At 40.3% G+C, this 18,554-nt stretch overlaps 2 protein-coding genes across 4 annotated transcripts in view; one reads left to right on the top strand and one right to left on the bottom strand.

The window, feature by feature from the left end:
• LOC138966768 (mitogen-activated protein kinase kinase kinase 1-like) overlaps positions 1–13,290 on the bottom strand; it is a 29,355-nt gene extending 16,065 nt beyond the window's left edge. For 2 of the 3 annotated variants that reach the window (XR_011455758.1, XM_070339100.1), the window contains exons 1-11: positions 12,840–13,290; positions 7,459–7,585; positions 7,004–7,036; positions 6,177–6,299; positions 5,544–5,756; positions 5,158–5,274; positions 4,291–4,448; positions 3,549–3,670; positions 2,432–2,519; positions 913–1,063; positions 232–474 (exon numbers count right to left, since the gene is read on the bottom strand). Coding sequence is in view for 2 of the 3 variants with exons in the window: in XM_070339100.1 (XP_070195201.1) it covers positions 232–474; positions 913–1,063; positions 2,432–2,519; positions 3,549–3,670; positions 4,291–4,448; positions 5,158–5,274; positions 5,544–5,756; positions 6,177–6,299; positions 7,004–7,036; positions 7,459–7,585; positions 12,840–13,066 (1,602 nt within the window). In the remaining variant the exon portion in view is untranslated. Of the gene's footprint in view, positions 1–231; positions 475–912; positions 1,064–2,431; positions 2,520–3,548; positions 3,671–4,290; positions 4,449–5,157; positions 5,275–5,543; positions 5,757–6,176; positions 6,300–7,003; positions 7,037–7,458; positions 7,586–12,465; positions 12,518–12,839 lie in introns of those variants that run through there. The other variant, XM_070339101.1, reaches the window with a different exon arrangement.
• Positions 13,291–13,642: 352 nt separating this feature from the next.
• Positions 13,643–18,554, top strand: part of LOC138966767 (uncharacterized) — a 45,618-nt gene continuing 40,706 nt past the window's right edge. The window contains exon 1 of the mRNA XM_070339099.1: positions 13,643–13,927. The gene's annotated coding sequence lies outside the window, so the exon portion shown is untranslated. The remainder of the gene's footprint in view (positions 13,928–18,554) is intronic.

Raw genomic sequence — 18,554 nt, 5'->3', positions numbered from 1 at the left:
AGCTCATCACCTCCACTAGTGGCTTTTTAAGAAATGAATTCAAATAAAAAATACCAACTCATCACAGGAAGCAGTCAGATTGTTGGTGTTTGGTACATGCCCAAGAGAAAGAGTTTTTCCTAATGCAAAAGCCTTGGCAGATCTGAGATGGTGGTGAGTCAAATGTTTACATTGGAAAGAGTGTGTCACTTAACATTCAGTTCAACTTAAGGAGAAAAAAAATCCACCTACCAAGCAGGCGACAAAGACCCTGTAGACGGGATCGCCACACATGTGCGCCAGGATTGTGGAGGATGTCTCCAGCATTGAGTGAGTTGCTGCCTGTCGTGTGGGGGACACGATGGCCCCACTGCGACCCTCCCCGGCGCTGCGTAGCAATGTGGCGATGATCTCCTTGCTCAAGTGTTTGAGCCCCGTTTCACGAAAAGACCAGTTGCGAGAGAAGAGGCAGTTTACTAGGTCCTCTCCCAGTGCCTGCAATTGTGAAACACATTGTCAACCATTTCGTCCTTTAAGTTTAAGAGGCTGTAACACAGACAGGCATTGGATAACAATAAATACAGTCATCAGCACAAAACTTATAGGTATTGAAAAGGAACCTATGTCAACAGGGAACATTCACCATAAACAGTTGGTTTTAGTTTCCTAACAATGAAGTTTTATTTTCCCGAACAACAAATTTCCTAAGCGGAAAGCTATTCCCTCTGAACACAAACATAAGGTAGCATTTTCCTATTCATCAGTATAAAATTGAAAGTATGCAGCGCAACTAAAACATGCACACCCCCCCCCCCCCCCCCCAAGACTTTCTTCATAGATCAAAATAAAAATGTAGGACATGACAAATACTGGAATCAAGCACACACATAACAATCACGTTCTCTCGGACACTTTAAAACACATTATCCTCACCTCAATCCAGGGAGCGGCCACAGGTTGAAATTCTTGTGAGACGGGCTCGGCGTGGGGTAGGCGCCCGTCTGTTTCCCCCCTTGCAGGTTGTGGGGAGGAGGAGCGCGTGTTGGGGGGAACCTCAGGGTGGTCAGAGCTCTCACTGTGTGTGCTTTTGTCAAAGTAAACAAAAGTCATGGCTACAGTAAGGCTAATGTGATGATCAGAATTGGGTTTGCTCTTTCGTTTTATACATGTGAATGTTTGGGTGTGCTTGATTTGAGTGCATTTCTATTTAACCACAACATCAGGGTGAATTCCGAACACGGGTAAAATAACATATACTGATATCTGTTGCATTGCATAGAGAGTAGAGCATATTATTCTGTACCCTACTGTCGACAAAAGAAAACAAACAAGTCGCGTAAGGCGAAAATACAATATTTAGTCAAGTAGCTGTCGAACTCACAGAATGAAACTGAACGCAATGCCATTTTTCAGCAAGATCGTATACTCGTAGCATCGTCAGTCCACCGCTCATGGCAAAGGCAGTGAAATTGACAAGAAGAGCGGGGTAGTAGTTGCGCTAAGAAGGATAGCACGCTTTTCTGTACCTCTCTTTGTTTTAACTTTCTGAGCGTGTTTTTAATCCAAACATATCATATCTATATGTTTTTGGAATCAGGAACCGACAAGGAATAAGATGAAAGTGTTTTTAAATTGATTTGGACAATTTAATTTTGATAATAATTTTTATATATTTAATTTTCAGAGCTTGTTTTTAATCCGAATATAACATATTTATATGTTTTTGGAATCAGCAAATGATGGAGAATAAGATAAACGTAAATTTGGATCGTTTTATAAATTTTTATTTTTTTTTTATAATTTTCAGATTTTTAATGACCAAAGTCATTAATTAATTTTTAAGCCACCAAGCTGAAATGCAATACCGAAGTCCGGGCTTCGTCGAAGATTACTTGACCAAAATTTCAACCAATTTGGTTGAAAAATGAGGGCGTGACAGTGCCGCCTCAACTTTCACGAAAAGCCGGATATGACGTCATCAAAGACATTTATCAAAAAAATGAAAAAAAACGTTCGGGGATTTCATACCCAGGAACTCTCATGTCAAATTTCATAAAGATCGGTCCAGTAGTTTAGTCTGAATCGCTCTACACACACACACACACACACACAGACACACGCACATACACCACGACCCTCGTTTCGATTCCCCCTCGATGTTAAAATATTTAGTCAAAACTTGACTAAATATAAAAAGCCAATCCACTGATAATACATTTATTGTTTATTTCTAAAGTATAATTGCAAAACTATTCAACCTAATTATGCACCTTGTAAGTCGTCTAGCAAATCAAATCAATGATTATGCTTAAAGTAAAGTGATCCAGGCAACCTTAACCCACTCCCTAAAAACAAATGAACAAACAAACAAAAATAAATAAACAAAGAAACTACCAGTCATCAGTCCTCCGCTCTTCAAAAAGTACAAGTGAAAATACAGAGAGGAACTCACGTTTTGATCTCTGTGGTATTTGATGTCCAAGGAGTACGGCAGAGGGGACAGCTCAGTGGGTCATTCTGTCTCCGACACTCCTCAAACCCTGCAATATTTGGAGGACAAATTTTTTTTTAAATGAACTGTCGCGTCTAAACACCTCATGTCCCAAATAGTCACTGGTACTGGGGACATTAATAGTTACTTAGCATAGCACAGCAAAAATAAATGACTACTAGCAGAGAAAGAATGTTGAAGCCCTATCTGAAAATCTCATGGGCTTCCAACCTCCCCCTTTATCTTCCAAGTATCACCAGACACAGTAAGTGATTTCCCTCTATCATGCACCCTAGCATCCGATTTGCGCTGTATGATGTGTCAGTCCTAAGAACTGACCCAACGCTTGATAAATCCCTCATCATCTCACCCCCATCTTACCATCAAACACAATATAACATAAGAGAAACTCTTGCTTAATTTTGTGCCCAAATTGTTTGCTCCTGTTTTGTGATACTTAATGTGAATAAAATCTTACTCAAACCACACATATATCCTCAAGATTTCAGCACCAAATTCAGACTCTTTCTCATACAAGTACAGTAGAACCCCCCTTTTAAGACCTCCAAAAATCGGAGAAAATCAGGCCTTAAAAAGGAAGGAGTCTTAATATGGGGGGTAATTTTACAGGGGTCATGAACAGAAAATGCAAACAAAAACAAGGTCGGGATGAAGCCATAAATTGGGGGGTCTTAAAAGGGATGAAGCCATAAATTGGGGGGTCTTAAAAGGGATGAAGCCATACATTGGGCGGCCTTAAAAGGATGAAGCCATACATTGGGCGGCCTAAAAAGGATGAAGCCATACATTGTGCGGCCTAAAAAGGATGAAGCCATACATTGGGCGGCCTAAAAAGGATGAAGCCATACATTGGGCGGCCTAAAAAGGATGAAGCCATACATTGGGCGGCCTAAAAAGGATGAAGCCATACATTGGGCGGCCTAAAAAGGATGAAGCCATAAATTGGGGGGTCTTAAAAGGGATGAAGCCATAAATTGGGGGGTCTTAAAAGGGATGAAGCCATACATTGGGCGGCCTTAAAAGGAAGATTGCACTGTAACGACTGTAGATGACTTACAGATGGCGATGCAGTGGTGGTGAAGACGGTTGTGACAACCACTCTCGCACTTGATCAGACTCTCCCCCTCAAGCATCTCCAGAAGACAGATGGGACAAGTGTCTTCCTCCTCCCTCGTGCTCCTGGGAAATGAAAAAAAATTCAGTTGAGCAAAGCTTCCAATAACATTCTACAACAACCTGAAATGTTCCAAAATGTCCATCAAATCGGTGCCAAAAAATAAATAAAAAAAATCACAAGATTTTGGAATTTCAAATTAAGTTTTATCAAACTCACAATGTTGATTTCCTGGCATGTGCCACACTGAGAAAAATTGTCCTGTTAGAGTTGAACACTTTTTAAAAACCTAATTTTCACATAAAAAATATGAAGTCTGCCAAAATAGGCCACAACCTGACCAAATCAACATTCAAACTGAAACACTTCTTCTTCTTCTTCTACATTCCTGAGCTTCTTACTCTCAGATTTATCTTATGGTGAGACTCACTGAGAGTTTTGCAAGCCAAACGTTTTTTTTCAAACCTGCCTTGCAGTATAGCATGACACCGTCTTTGAGGGTTTGGATGCTAGGTATCTGTGTGTTTCCAGGGCCTCAGACTTTCACCTGCGTATCAATCTTTGTGCATGAATTTGCATGCGAGGGTGCTATGATTCCTTCTACTTAGAGTCTGTACAGAACGCTGACTCTGCGAAATAGAAAAAAATCCCCCTGAAACATATTAAAACATTCTCCATGACTGACCCGGTATCATTTTCTGACGGTGCGCAGGCTTCTTCCCGTGAGGCGGCGGCGGGTTCTGTTCCTTCCTCGGGTGAACTGTTCTCTTTGGCTTTCTCTTGGCGCCGCCTCATGAGTCGTGAACTGCGCTTGTCATGGTAGATGCGAAACAAGTTCTCAACCTGCAAGGAGGAAGAACAGTTGTAAGCATTTTGTTATAAAGCATATTAAATACAAAATGATTTAATCGCTTATTGACTTTTCCTATTTATCCAATATCTTTCTAAGATTTCAAACTTTACTGTCCCTTGTGACCTGAAATACATGTATAATCATAATTTCCTCCATGATTGTATGCAAGGTTCTAAAATCTCTGCCTGAGCAAGCAATACCAAGACCAATCCCAAAATTTAAAACAGTATATTTTTGCACGAAAAGCACCAGAATGTTTATCAAAGTTTCAAACATACTTGCATCCATCAATACCCTATCGATTACCCCATCAGCAGTATGTAAACGTTCTGTCTGCTTGTGAAAGTACATGTAGTAACAATATCTCTCCCATTAAAATCCCTCAAAGGAAGATACATGCATTGACCCTCTCTTCACCCCTTTAGCCGACACCTCTCCCCCTCCAAATTGCTTATCAACAATGTTGCTCCCAGACCCAAGAGGACAATAGGTCAGTTCCACCTAGATTGAAAATAAGTATAGGTCCAAATGTCCTCTCTACAAAAACTTTGTTCTGTCAGAAGATTTTCTTTATGTCAAAACCATCAGACGGTCGACTGGCCCAGGATCTGCATCAGAACGTGGCGTCGGATAAAAACATATGCTTCCGTGACCAAAGCCTGAGAACAACCCTGTATCATTACCAGTCTAGCTACTCACCTCGTAGTTTTTCAAGGTTTTGCTCCAAAGACAGGGGTCGCTCTCTCCTACTTGGAAGACTCTCAGCATGACAAACAAAACGTGTACGCAGTGGGGTCCTCGGCCGCAGCTACATGTCTGTTGAACACAAAAACAATGTTTTATTGAGGTTGAAAGATAATGAGTAGCACTATGCATCTCTCTTTGCCAAGTTGTTTGGCAGCATTTTGAAACAGATGAAACATGCACTGGTACGTGCAATGAAAAATGCCAAAGGAAAATTTTTAAATTTACAGAAGACCAACAACAACAAAAGTACCAGAAATATCAATCTCACTTTCAACTCAAATCTGAGCAATAAACCAAGAAACTGCACTTGAAAACCAAACAAGAAAAAAACAATTCACCTGCGGGCCGATGATGACACGAAACTTGTGGTCAGGCGAGTCTCCTCCAATGAGAAAAGAGTTAGGCCCTGTCTGTTGCAACAGGTAAAGTCGAGCGCGCTGTACTCGCTCGATGCGTTTCTGGGTCAGGTACGTTGACGGAGCGTCTCCTGTTGATGGTGTTCTCCGACCGGCAAGGCTGCCTGTGCTGGCTGATAGGTTGGCTTGACGAAACTGTCGGACCACAGAAGGACAGATTAGAAAATCCATCAATATGTCACAGGATGGTTTTTTCCCCTCTTCCACTTCAATTTGCAGAACAGTCCTTATGGGTGACTGCAGTTTTCTGCACAAGCAGAAATTACTACGAGGAGCCTCCAAAAGATATTTTTTCTTCATACCAATAATGCTAGCATCAGCATTCTCTGCGGGTACACTGGTGCAGGTCTTGTATCTGTGATCTTGTTCAGGTGCATGCGCACTTTGAGAAATTGTTACCCTGATGTTCTTTGATGACCAACAGCAAGAATAGGAAGATGTTTTTGTGGGGTTCTTTTGCTGTGTCAAAATACCAGACTCCTACTTTCAAGGGCAGACAAATTTACTCCCTTGGTGTTGTTATTTTAAAGTGTCCAATGTCCATAAGTATCTTACCGAGTTTGAAGGTGAGATCTTCTTTCGGGCGTTTGCTCCACTGTTGACTACTTGACGAGTGAAGGCTGACTCCGCCCCTGAAAGGTGTTGACTGCGACGTCTCATCAACGTACTGACCGGTATCTGAAGGACGCAAACACAATAACAATCAATACTTTTGAATGTACAGTGGATACCCCCTTTTAAGACCCCCTCCCTTAGAAGAGCCTGTTTTCTTAGATTTTCTGTTCATACTCTTTGTAAATTTTATTTACCCCCATTTTAAGACTCCCTCCTTTTTAAGACCTGATTTTCTCAGATTTTTGGAGGTCCTAAAGGGAGGGTTCACCTGTACTTGGTTCCTTTTTGTTGGTGAACACACTCAGCACTTTCACCACCCCAACTTGGTTTATCAGGATTCTCATTTTGGAGCATTATCACACAAAGAGAACAACACAAACTTTTAGTATAACTTTGGTCCTTTTCACTGCTGAAAACATTCCGCAATGTTCAATATTGCAACTGGCTTTATCTCAGATTGTTATCTCCTTTTAATTTCAATCATGACACTTAAAAGGAAAGAAGGAAGGAAGGAAGGAACAGCCTAGAATCAGTAGACTGTAGGCTACTTGGCTGTGAACTTCCTCTGATCATTAATTACAGTACAGATTTATTGAAACACAATGCGACTATAAACAATCAAACTAACTTTTTGTTTTTGGTTTCAGGTCTCTGGTTGTGCGTTACTATAAGAAGTTTAGTTCATAATCTCAAATATTCAAATGAAGATACAGAAGCAAGAAATATTGCGTAACTAAAATAAGCAAAATGCATAAAAATGTACTTACTTGAGATGAGCCAGTGCTGGATGGCTTTCCAGCCTGAAAGGAATAAAGAACAGAAATAAAATAATGATACATTCTTGTCAGAGTAAACTGCACAACATACACAGTGAGCAACTTTAACTTCATAATCTAAACTGAAAGGACTTTGCTAAGACTTATTTTCCCTGGCAAATTTGCTGTCAAGATTCTGCAATTTTCAGAAGTTCAAGGCAGTCACCTTCCCCCTACTGTGAAGAAGTTCAGCAATTCTGCAAAGATTACTGGCGATTTGAAATTTTGTTTGGCATATCTTAAAGTAATTGTCACTCAATGCCAAACGAAATCCCTAAAAATGAGCAGGAACCCCCCACTGTCTGACTATGCCTGACCCAAAAGAATGAGTTTGAAGGAAAGAAAAACTGTGTGCAGGTGTGCATGCCATACATGTATATCTGTGAGAAACAAGAACAAGCACATACCTGACGGTCCTTCTTCTTTTCCAGGTATTCTTGTCTCCATGGTGGGATTTTTTGTTCCGAGTGTTCTGTTTCTTTTGATTTTTTGGACTCTTGGTTTTGGTCTTCTTCAGACACCACTGACAGTTTTCTGCAGACAAAAAACACACACTCTGTTATCATAATGTCAGTTGTCACTGTGAGCAAACTCATTTTATGGAATAGGACTAGGAGTACGGACCTGGCCTGGGCTGAACATAAACTTTATCCGAATATCACCAATTACCTGAAATCTGTATTATCACCATAAAAAGCATTTTTCAGTAACTGTCTTGTGCTAACATTTTATTGTTTACACACGAAAACTACAAATGTACATGTACTGTCAATAATCTTTTTTCTTCTGTGTTTTAATTTTTTTTTTTTTTTACATAATTTTCCCCAGCATGTCAGTGAAAAAGTACATCACTACATGCACAATGGTAATCATCGACTCCGTAAAAACACTAAAAAAAATTCAGTCTCAGCTCTGAATGCTAAAATGCATCCGGGGAAAATGGTAATGACTTGACACTGAATATTGTTCCTTAATCGTAAGGTAGATTACACCAAGTCTCACAGGCTAATAAATGTCAGCAGTTTATAGAACTATAGTATAATTTCTTCCACTTTCAAAACTCTTGCAACAAATAGTACAGACTGGATCAAAGTGTTTGTTTCAGTATATATATGTGTCCACTGAATCAGTGAATGTCATTTAAGCAATCCTGTTTAAGTTAATGAATTTAGTTATGCAAGTCACTAAGTATTTTGCACTGCTTATAACCATTTCAAGCTATGGTAGTTGGTACAGTTGAACCTGCCCTTGCACCCACCTCTCGAAAGATCCCCGACGAGTTTTCTTTCACATAATTCACTTTTCTAATCTATGGCAATCACACGTCTATAATGACCACTTTTGTTTGGTCCCTTTTGTGGATATTATAGACATCAGCCATTAACCTCCAGTCAAGCCATCTCCTCACTCTAAACTTCAACACCTTGAGATAAGATTCATGCACCAAACAGAACACAACTCACACTGTCACAGATTATCATTAGTCCTGCACTGTCACTGATATGACCTGAACACAAGTGTCCCAAGGCCAATCTCATATTACTTAATAGGTCAAGATACTGACAACATGGAGAAGTAAACAATTATTGTGCACATCACCAAGTTTGCTTCAAGTAAAGCTTGAGTAGAGCGTTATGACTGTTTCATTTCTTCTGGCACAATGTTAACTTGGTCAACCATTGATCATCATAAGAGATCATATGTAATAATAATAATACCATCTGCCCCTCAACAAAAGTTCTTCTAAACTAACAGAAGTGAAGAAAATTACACCCATCCGCAATCTCCAGTTTCAATATCACTTAGAACTGTAAAACAGCAACTGCTCATTCTTGAAAACAAACGCTTAACACTAACAGTTACTGCAGTCAAACACAAATATACAGATATAATATATAAAACTCTGTTGATGTTTTACAACTACAAGTGCTGCAGTCTTATGCTACCGTAAAGACATACATGTAACACATAGTTCTACAGAATTTTCTAACGAGTGCTGCAGCCACATGCTACCGTAAAGACATACACGTAACACTTAGTTCTACAGATTTTTCTAACGAGTGCTTGAGCCACAATTGCTTCCGTTAAGACATTGACTAAGTTTTACAGTCCCTGCCTTGCTCAGTAATATTATCTTATTACTCTTTCAGTCTTTTCAAAAATGCCTTATAATTGTTTTCTCTCAAAATCTGAAACACACTCATACATGTATGTATAAGTCATACTTAACAGACTCCAGTATGTTTGCAGAGCAGACACTGGCAAATCTAGCAACAGCACCCAACAAAACCATGTTTAACCTGTCAAATGTTGGATTCATACTCCACTTTGACTGAGGCGTTCAACAAATTATGAACACTGAACAATGCTCTGAAATCATTTCCTTCTGCATACAAGGAAAAATTGAAAAAAAAGTTCAAGCTTAAATTAAATTTAATGGGCTAAAGTTAAAAATCAGCAATCTGAATATCCATGAAAAAAAGGATGTATGCTATAAGTACAGGAAATTGAGGCTTAAGTATAAACTTAATCATGGGTTTATTCCTTTTGTTTTGAGTTATTGTGTTTCCTGGCATTGACTATTGCTATAAAAGTACACAACTGATTCTAATGCGACAGTAGACTTTAAACTTATTAGCGGAGGGGTAAAGTCTACAACTTTACCTCGGTGCACTTAACACTGTCCTCCTATTTCAGTAAGTACAGACTGATTTCCAGCTTTCCATAAATAGTACTTTTTTTTAAATTCTGAATAATACTCCTAATCCTATGAATTTATGAAAATGAGTGATGTGCTATTGCCGGTGATGCACACTTAACATTCATTTAACGTGTCCAGTCTGCATGCATTCATGATTGAATTTGCTGATTTCTTCAAGTTTATCAAACTACATGTATTTCATGAAAGCCACATATCTTGTCATTACTGTTAGTCAAACAACATAAACAAGTCGCGTAAGGCGAAAATACAATATTTAGTCAAGTAGCTGTCGAATTCACAGAATGAAACTGAACGCAATGCCATTTTTCAGCAAGACCGTATACTCGTAGCATCGTCAGTCCACCGCTCATGGCAAAGGCAGTGAAATTGACAAGAAGAGCGGGGTAGTAGTTGCGCTAAGAAGGATAGCACGCTTTTCTGTACCTCTCTTTGTTTTAACTTTCTGAGCGTGTTTTTAATCCAAACATATCATATCTATATGTTTTTGGAATCAGGAACCGACAAGGAATAAGATGAAAGTGTTTTTAAATTGATTTCGAAAAAAAAAATTTGATAATAATTTTTATATATTTAATTTTCAGAGCTTGTTTTTAATCCGAATATAACATATTTATATGTTTTTGGAATCAGCAAATGATGGAGAATAAGATAAACGTAAATTTGGATCGTTTTATACATTTTTATTTTTTTTTTACAATTTTCAGATTTTTAATGACCAAAGTCATTAATTAATTTTTAAGCCACCAAGCTGAAATGCAATACCGAAGTCCGGGCTTCGTCGAAGATTACTTGACCAAAATTTGAACTAATTTGGTTGAAAAATGAGGGCGTGACAGTGCCGCCTCAACTTTCACGAAAAGCCGGATATGACGTCATCAAAGACATTTATCAAAAAAATGAAAAAAAACGTTCGGGGATTTCATACCCAGGAACTCTCATGTCAAATTTCATAAAGATCGGTCCAGTAGTTTAGTCTGAATCGCTCTACACACACACACACACACACACACACGCACGCACATACACCACGACCCTCGTTTCGATTCCCCCTCGATGTTAAAATATTTAGTCAAAACTTGACTAAATATAACAAAAAGATGCTTACATTCTTTGCTGACGACTAGTTTTGTTTTACCCAAACAGTCTTAACAAAAAGACTAAATATATATATATATATACAACATGTAGCACTAGCAGTCGCTTGTTACACCACCTACATGGGAGTACCTGAGTAGTTAAATCAGGTAACAAATGATTGGCATCATATATATATATATATATCTATACATAGTAAATCACAGATATTTATAAAATTAAAAGTCTAAATACTTTGCAGGATCACTGACATTGACAGCAAACTCTCAAGCCAGATGTCCCAATGACTCCCATATATATATATAATATATATATATATATTTGTTCCAAAACAGAACTTATTAAATAAACATCAACAAACAAAACCAAAATCATAAAAAGCATCAACCCGATCAAGATCAATCCCAAAATTAATAAAATCATACAGTTTACCTGGCAATATCCGTCTCTCCAAAATCCAGACTATCAAAACAGAGCTCCATCTTCAAGTTTACCTAATTAGTGAACTACACACTCAACACTTCTGTACAACTAGAAGCTGCTATCTAAGTAACAGTAACAACACACAGCATTCAATCTGGAGCGCTTTGACACTGACACAAGTGACAGCGCAACCGCCAAATTTTGAACTTTCAAAGCCTGAGGTCATTTCGCAACAACCTTCTGCATACCTGGTAGATAGCGAACACACAGTGACACTGAACAGCTAAATCTGTTATCACTGACCCAAAAACCTCGATACGTGACTGGCTATATACACCTGTTTCACTGCAGCCCGCCAAGATACAAAATTTTTACAAATTGAATGGAAATTGCAAGTCTAGCTCTGTTACTGCTACTGTAACTGTTTATTCAACCAGAATGAAAATTAAAATTCTGTACAAATTAAAAAGACTTGCCAAGAATTTTGGAATCAGCTAATTATTATTACATCACATAGTTTCATATAATTTGCTTTGAACTCACACATATATTCACACACAAAAAACAGGCAGAGAGAAAGAGGGAGGGTGGTTGTGGGGGGGGGGGGGGGGGGGGGGTAGAAAAAACCCCACTTTATTAAATTATTGTGCTTGCATTAATTATATAAGTGTTCCGTTTTTACAAAGAGATGATAAAAAGAACAATGCTTGCTCGTTTCAAACTCATCTAAGACTAAGGCCTAAAAAAAAAATAGGTGTGGTTACGGTAACCCAATTTTTAGGGGCCGACCCTATAACTTTTTATTACATTTGTCAAAAAAACAAACACAAAAACAAGAAAACGAGTGCAGAAAACGCAATGAAAGCGAAAGCGCTCGAGTCGCACACTTATTTCCCTGTCAAGTAGGTTTAATTTGTACACATTAGAAAAAAAAGTTTAAAAAAAAAAAAGTGATTGCCTACCTTCCTACCCTATTTTTTTGTGGCTATGTTACCTTAACCACACCTATTTTTTGTGTGTGCCTAAGAGCAGAATAAAGTGTATGCATAATCCTCTCAACAACCCCTCCTTCTGACCAAGAGCCATAGATGCCGAGATCAAGAAAAATAAACTGCGGGGAATCCACAAGGAAAACACAACTTGTGCATCAACAAAAGACAGCCTATACCAGTACCATGCAGTTCCACCCAAAGTCATTGTATGATGCATTGCTTTTTCTTCTCTTCTTTGTGGCTCCTGCTGTTCAAGAACTGGAAATGGTAAAGGTTACGTTCAAAACTGTGAGGGTACGGGTATTTCCCTGCTGATCATAATTATTCATAAGCTGAACCGTGAATCGCACTCGCAGATAAAAAGGGAGAAAACGCTGACAAAGATGAGACCTAAACACTCCACCGAATACACAAATCTACTGATAACTTTCCTTGCCATTATTTAAAATCCTCTTAGCATAATTTATGGAGTTGTCAAACTTTCACGAAACTTTTCGCTCCCTCTAATTTCTAAAGACACCATTGAAAAATGGCATGTTACGAAGACGATTCTTACCTGTCCGCGATGTTTTCAGGATCATCTGTGTCCGAAGAAATGTCGCTGTTGTCACACTTGGGTGCTTTAACGTGTCGTAGATGTTGCCGCCACTTATGAGGTCCTTGGAAGTTTTCACTTCCTTCTCCGTGTTCTTCTTCGAATTCTACCTCAGCAGCGGCAGCTCCATCGTCGTGCACACTCGCTGCAGCTTCTTCGGTGGCCGCAGACTCGGCGGGGGAAGCCATCTTTGATGCCAGGCCTCAAGAGCGAAAAAACATCCCTTTGTCTGGCACAAAGGCGGCGAGTTGGACATTCAGTTGGTCGGTCCCTCTTCTTCACAAGGAGGGATCAACTCTGCATAATCAAATCCCCCGTCGGCTGCCAAGTTTTGAAGTTATTGATTTTGTTTGATGGAGTTGCCAGCTTCCGGTCGGAAAGCCCTCCGATGTTCTTGCGACTTGAGAGGGGAATGTTATGGCAGCCTCGGTTTGATCTTATCTATTTTTGGAAGGAGCGCTTTCGCTGGTTCCATGTCGTCATTCCCGAAAATAAAGACCAATGACACCAAGTTTGTATATTTTGGCAAGTGTTAAGTATACAATAAGAGTATTAGTGCAAATACATTGGCTGCGTTTCTTTAGAGAATCCGATTTTTTTAAAGTTTGCAGACATTGTTTGATGTCCGATGTTAATGTCGTCTGCTACAAACTGCAGGAAATGTCACTTTCGCGCGTGCTCAAAAGAGCGGAAGCGAGGCTGTCGTTGTTGACAACAGGGCACGCTGCGCGTGTGACATATGAATGGGTCAAGCACGCACACACTCACACACAAGTAATAGGAAAGACTCAAAGAGAGAGACGGAGAGACAAGGCTCTTACTAGTGCGTCAGGTGCCGGTTGTGTATGTTTCTGTTGTTTGACCACGCGTACAAATTACAGTGACTGCACAGCCTAACATCGTCTGTCAATTCTTTGCGACTTCAACTCACGGCCTTTAGTGTGAGGACTCTTACTGGGAACACTCATATATCGATCATAAGATCATAGGAGAAACGGACGAGCTGAAGAATTTGACGTGTCAACAGTTCATTAGCAGGGTGCGATATGGTAAGTCGGGACTTTTTGCTCTTGTTGAAAGCTCGCTCCAGTACAGTAGCTTATCGGCTGTTACCTGAAGACTTGTACACGGCAGGTCACTGTATGGCGATTAATTGTCGCCATGCGTATAACTAAAATACCGTCACAGTTCTCTCATTTCTACGGACGACGAAGAATAGTGACGAAGAATGCGACTTGTTTATTTCAGTGCCCACACAATTTGAGTCATTTATTGTGCTGATTGTCACAATCATCTTTTTATCAGTTTTCTTTTTTTTTTCTTCTTCTTTTCTTCTTCTTTTTTGTCTGCGATCACTTCCCTTATGTCATTATCAGTAAAGTCTTTCTTTCCCTCTTATATTTTTAATTCAAGTCTCGTTTTTGTTCGCCGGCCATTCAGGTCAGAGTTGATATCAAAGTTCTGCGGTTGTAATTATGGAACCTTTTGTCAATATTGTCGATGTTATTGTTGTTGTTGTGGGAACACACACACACACACACACACACACACACGGCCGCACACGGCACACACACACACACACACACACACACACACACACACACACACCGTCATACACATACACACACACACACACACACACACACACACACACACACACACACACACACACAGTTTATGTAAACACATTCTTTAAAAATCATATATCAACCATGGCAGGACGACTGGTATTATTATAGGTTTTGTATCTAATAAATTGTTCAAAGCAAAAGCAAAGAAAAAACGGTGAAACAAGACCGGAGACTCGGAACTCAGAGAGAGAGAGAGAGAGAGTGTGTGTGTGTGTGTGTGTGTGTGTGTGGAACGAACGGAAGAAAATAAATTTAAAAGAGAAGGGGGTGGCGGTGTTTGGTGGGGGAGCTTGGGGAAGAAGAGAAGAAAGAGAGTAGTTGAAAAAGAACATTTTTTTTTTTATAAAGTCAGCTTTAGTTCTACTGATTGCGTGAAACAAAGAAGCTAGTATTTCTCTCTGAAGGAGGGCAGTGCATAAACTGCAAAATGTTGATAGCGAAACAGCGTTAAATAGCACAGGGAAAATACACCCCAGAAGAATTCGTCAAGTAGCTTGCACGATAGTCAAACTGAGAAATGTAAACTGTGACGAAGCACAAACGAAAAGATCTCCGCGAAGAGATTAAACAAGTAATGTGTACGAATGTTGAGTAATGACGATCACCCTTCTATGTTTTTCTAGGTTTTCGTAGACACCAATAATTTTCGACAATTTACCGGTTACAATTCAGTTTGAAAATTCTTGAAATGAGATCGCCATGCAACCAGTCAGTCGTAGCGGTTTTGATCACATTTTACAGTTTTCCGATTTCCGAAGTAAGGTTATCATTATGTTATTACGTCAAAGGTTTTACTGATCAAATGACCGGCCTTGGATCTATTATACCCGTTAGTACCACTGAAACTCCCAGCGGCTTTGCTGTTTTTGTGTCCCGTTAGTACCACTGAAACTCCCAGCGGCTTTGCTGTTTTTGTGACATAGAAGAAAGGCACACGAGATGGTCGTCAAACTCCCACTCGGTTTTGTTACATTTTCGTTTTCATTTTATTTAATTCTCTATCGTCTCGCTGTTAGGAAACTCAGGTCGCTTGTTCCAAGTGGAAAACTACCAGCCGCTTCAAAAGTCGCGCTACTGACTCAGATGTGTGTAATTATCCACCGGCACTCAGTCTGGCAAAATGACCGAGTCAGTTTGTTTACTTGTCATGGCCGTGACACTGGGGTTGGACATGGATATTGTCCCTGAGTTATCACATATAAAGTTCACACGTGTCTGCCCCAACCTGGATTCGAAATACACGTCGTAACGAAATGATCTGAACTGAGTCCAGTGCTTCCCGATCTGAGCTTCAAGCCCCCCCCCCCCCCCCTCCACCAATAATTAACAAAGAAAACAAACAGAGAGAGAGAGAGATAAAGTGAGAATGAATAATTGTCACATTCTGTCATGTGCCTCTGGTCCGGAACAATCCACACTTGACCCACCGATTCTTCCGGCCAAGGCGAGGATACAACCAGTAATCTACTATTGTCCCACTTTCACTGTCTCCGTTGCCAGTAGGAAGGACACCACGAAACAGCCTGCTAAGCAGGAAAGTCAAAGTGTCATGATCGCAATTGCACTGAGGCTACACATTCAACCCCTAACCTCCACCCTTTGGTTCCGACATCCCTCGATCCTGTGACTAAGCGTACAAACTGCATATGGATCGCGAAATGGCATACGTATATACGGTATACATTCTTTCTTTATTTGGTGTTTAACGTCGTTTTCAACCATTCAAGGTTATATCGCGACGGTACGGTATACACTCAAAACACAAACAGACAGACTCGACAGACGGGAAGACTACGAGTGCTCTTTCTCAATGAAGTACATGAAGTAATGTGTACATCTGGTACTGTGAATTCTGTTTTTCTGCCTTTTTTCTCTTTTTATGATTTTATTTAAAGGCACAGTAAGCCTCCCGTAAACCATCACAGAGCTCCCCGAGCGTCTACATACAGTACCAGCATACTTCCATTTAAACGCTCACCGAACGGGAACATCCTGGTTGCTTTCTGTCGAGCGTGAGAAATTTTCAAAGAATTTATTTTCGTGGACTTGGCCCTTTACAACAATGGCGCCTCGTTTTGGTGCTGGACGGCTGTTATGAATATCCCGGAAATCACGCCCGGACAGTAAGCCTCCCGTAAACCATCACAGATACTGTCAGGCTTTTACACACAGTACAAACACCCTTCCATTTGAACGCTCACCAAACTTGACGGGAATATCCTAGGTGCCCTTCCTAAAGAGCGAGCAATTTATAAAGAATTCATTTTGCAGATTGTCTCGAACACTTTTTGGACCCATCCTGAACTCAGGTCAAACATGAGTAACTTCCCTTAAAACTGGCGATAGTCGTGGATCGATGATTATCAGAATGTTTTTGGACCGTGGTGCGTTTTTGCGCCTGACCTAACTTTTAAAATCTAAATACTAAATTGACAGCTTGTTACACAAACATTCTTTAATCATAAAAGAATTCTTTTTTCATCAAGACAAGATCAGTGCAATTCGAAGTTGTGAAAGTTTGAAAAAAGAAAAGCCCGGAAGCAGGGTCACGCAAGGGTCGAAGCAGACGACGGTTTATGCGGCATATTGCCGTTCCTCTCAACGGTAAAAAGCCATCTCTAGAGTTCTTGTGAACCACAGCCGTTTGTTTCGTGCATAAAAACGTGCTATTGTAGATAAGCTCACATCGAGTCGCATTCAAATGACTAACTGACGACTACATTGTGAAAAAGGGAAACTGGATCACACGGGTTCACGATGGCTCAGGGGTAAGATAAACCACGCAAAAATAAATTCTTTGAAAATTGTTCGCTCTTTACGGGGGGCACCTAGGATGTTCTCAATCGGTGAGTGTTTAAATGAAAGGGTGTTTGTACTGTGTGTAAAAGCCTGACCGTATCTGTGATGGTTTACGGGAGGCTTACTGTGCCTTTAATTTTTTAATTTTTTAATTTTAATTTTTATTTTATGAATGTCCGTTTATGTATACATGTGATTAGAGTAGTCCGTCTCTGGGCGAGGACTGGTTCAGAAAAAAGCCCATTTGTATTGGTTATGCCACAACCCTCGTAAAATGAAATTTTATTTTATTTTATTTGATGAAATAAACTTTGCGTCGCCTGCAATATTACTGTACACACGCTCTGGCAATGACTGACTTTGGTAGGCGGGAACTAGAAATCGCATTTTTCTGAGAACTTCCCCAAATTGACATAATTATTACTTTTGCTAAAGTAGAAGAAAACGCGTATCAGTTCATGCGCTCCCTCACTTTCACCCAGAAATCTGCACAATCACTTCTCGCACGCAGAGGTGTGGACCGCAAAGACAGAAACTGAGACTGAATAGCCTTCAGAATATTCCAGAAGCAGGATACTTTTATACAGTGGAACCTTCCTTTTAAAATCACTCCATTTAAGGCTTTACCCCTTTCTCAAGCTTTGCTGTGTACAAAATATCCGCCGTTTTAAGACCCTTTCTCCGTTTTAGGACCCCCTCTCTGTTTTAATTAGGACCCCCCCTCTCTGTTTTAGGACCCCCCTCTCTTTTTTAGGACCCCCTCCCTGTTTTAGGACCCCCTCTCTGTATTAGGACCCCCTCTCCGTTTTAGGACTCCCTCTCCGTTTTAGGACCCCCTCTCTGTTTTAGGACCCCCTCTCTGTTTTAGGACCCCCTCTCTGTTTTAGGACCCCCTCTCTGTTTGTTTTAGGACCCCCTCTCTGTTTTAGGACCCACTCTCTGTTTTAGGACCCCCTCTCCGTGTTAGGACCCCCTCTCCGTCTTAGGACCCCCTCTCCGTTTTAGGACCCCCTCTCTGTTTTAGGACCCCTCTCTGTTTGTTTTAGGACTCCCTCTCTGTTTTAGGACCCCCTCTCTGTTTTAGGACCCACTCTCTGTTTTAGGACCCCCTCTCCGTTTCAGGACCCCCTCTCTGTTTTAGGACCCCCTCTCCGTTTTAGGACCCCCTCTCTGTTTTAGGACCCCCTCTCTGTTTTAGGACCCCCTCTCCGTTTTAGGACCCCCTCTCCGTTTTAGGACCCCCTCT

The sequence above is a fragment of the Littorina saxatilis genome, linkage group LG5, assembly GCF_037325665.1.
Source record: "Littorina saxatilis isolate snail1 linkage group LG5, US_GU_Lsax_2.0, whole genome shotgun sequence".
Lineage (NCBI taxonomy): Eukaryota > Metazoa > Mollusca > Gastropoda > Littorinimorpha > Littorinidae > Littorina > Littorina saxatilis.
Note: the sequence above shows the minus strand (reverse complement) of the source record. Positions and strands in the feature narration are given on the sequence as shown.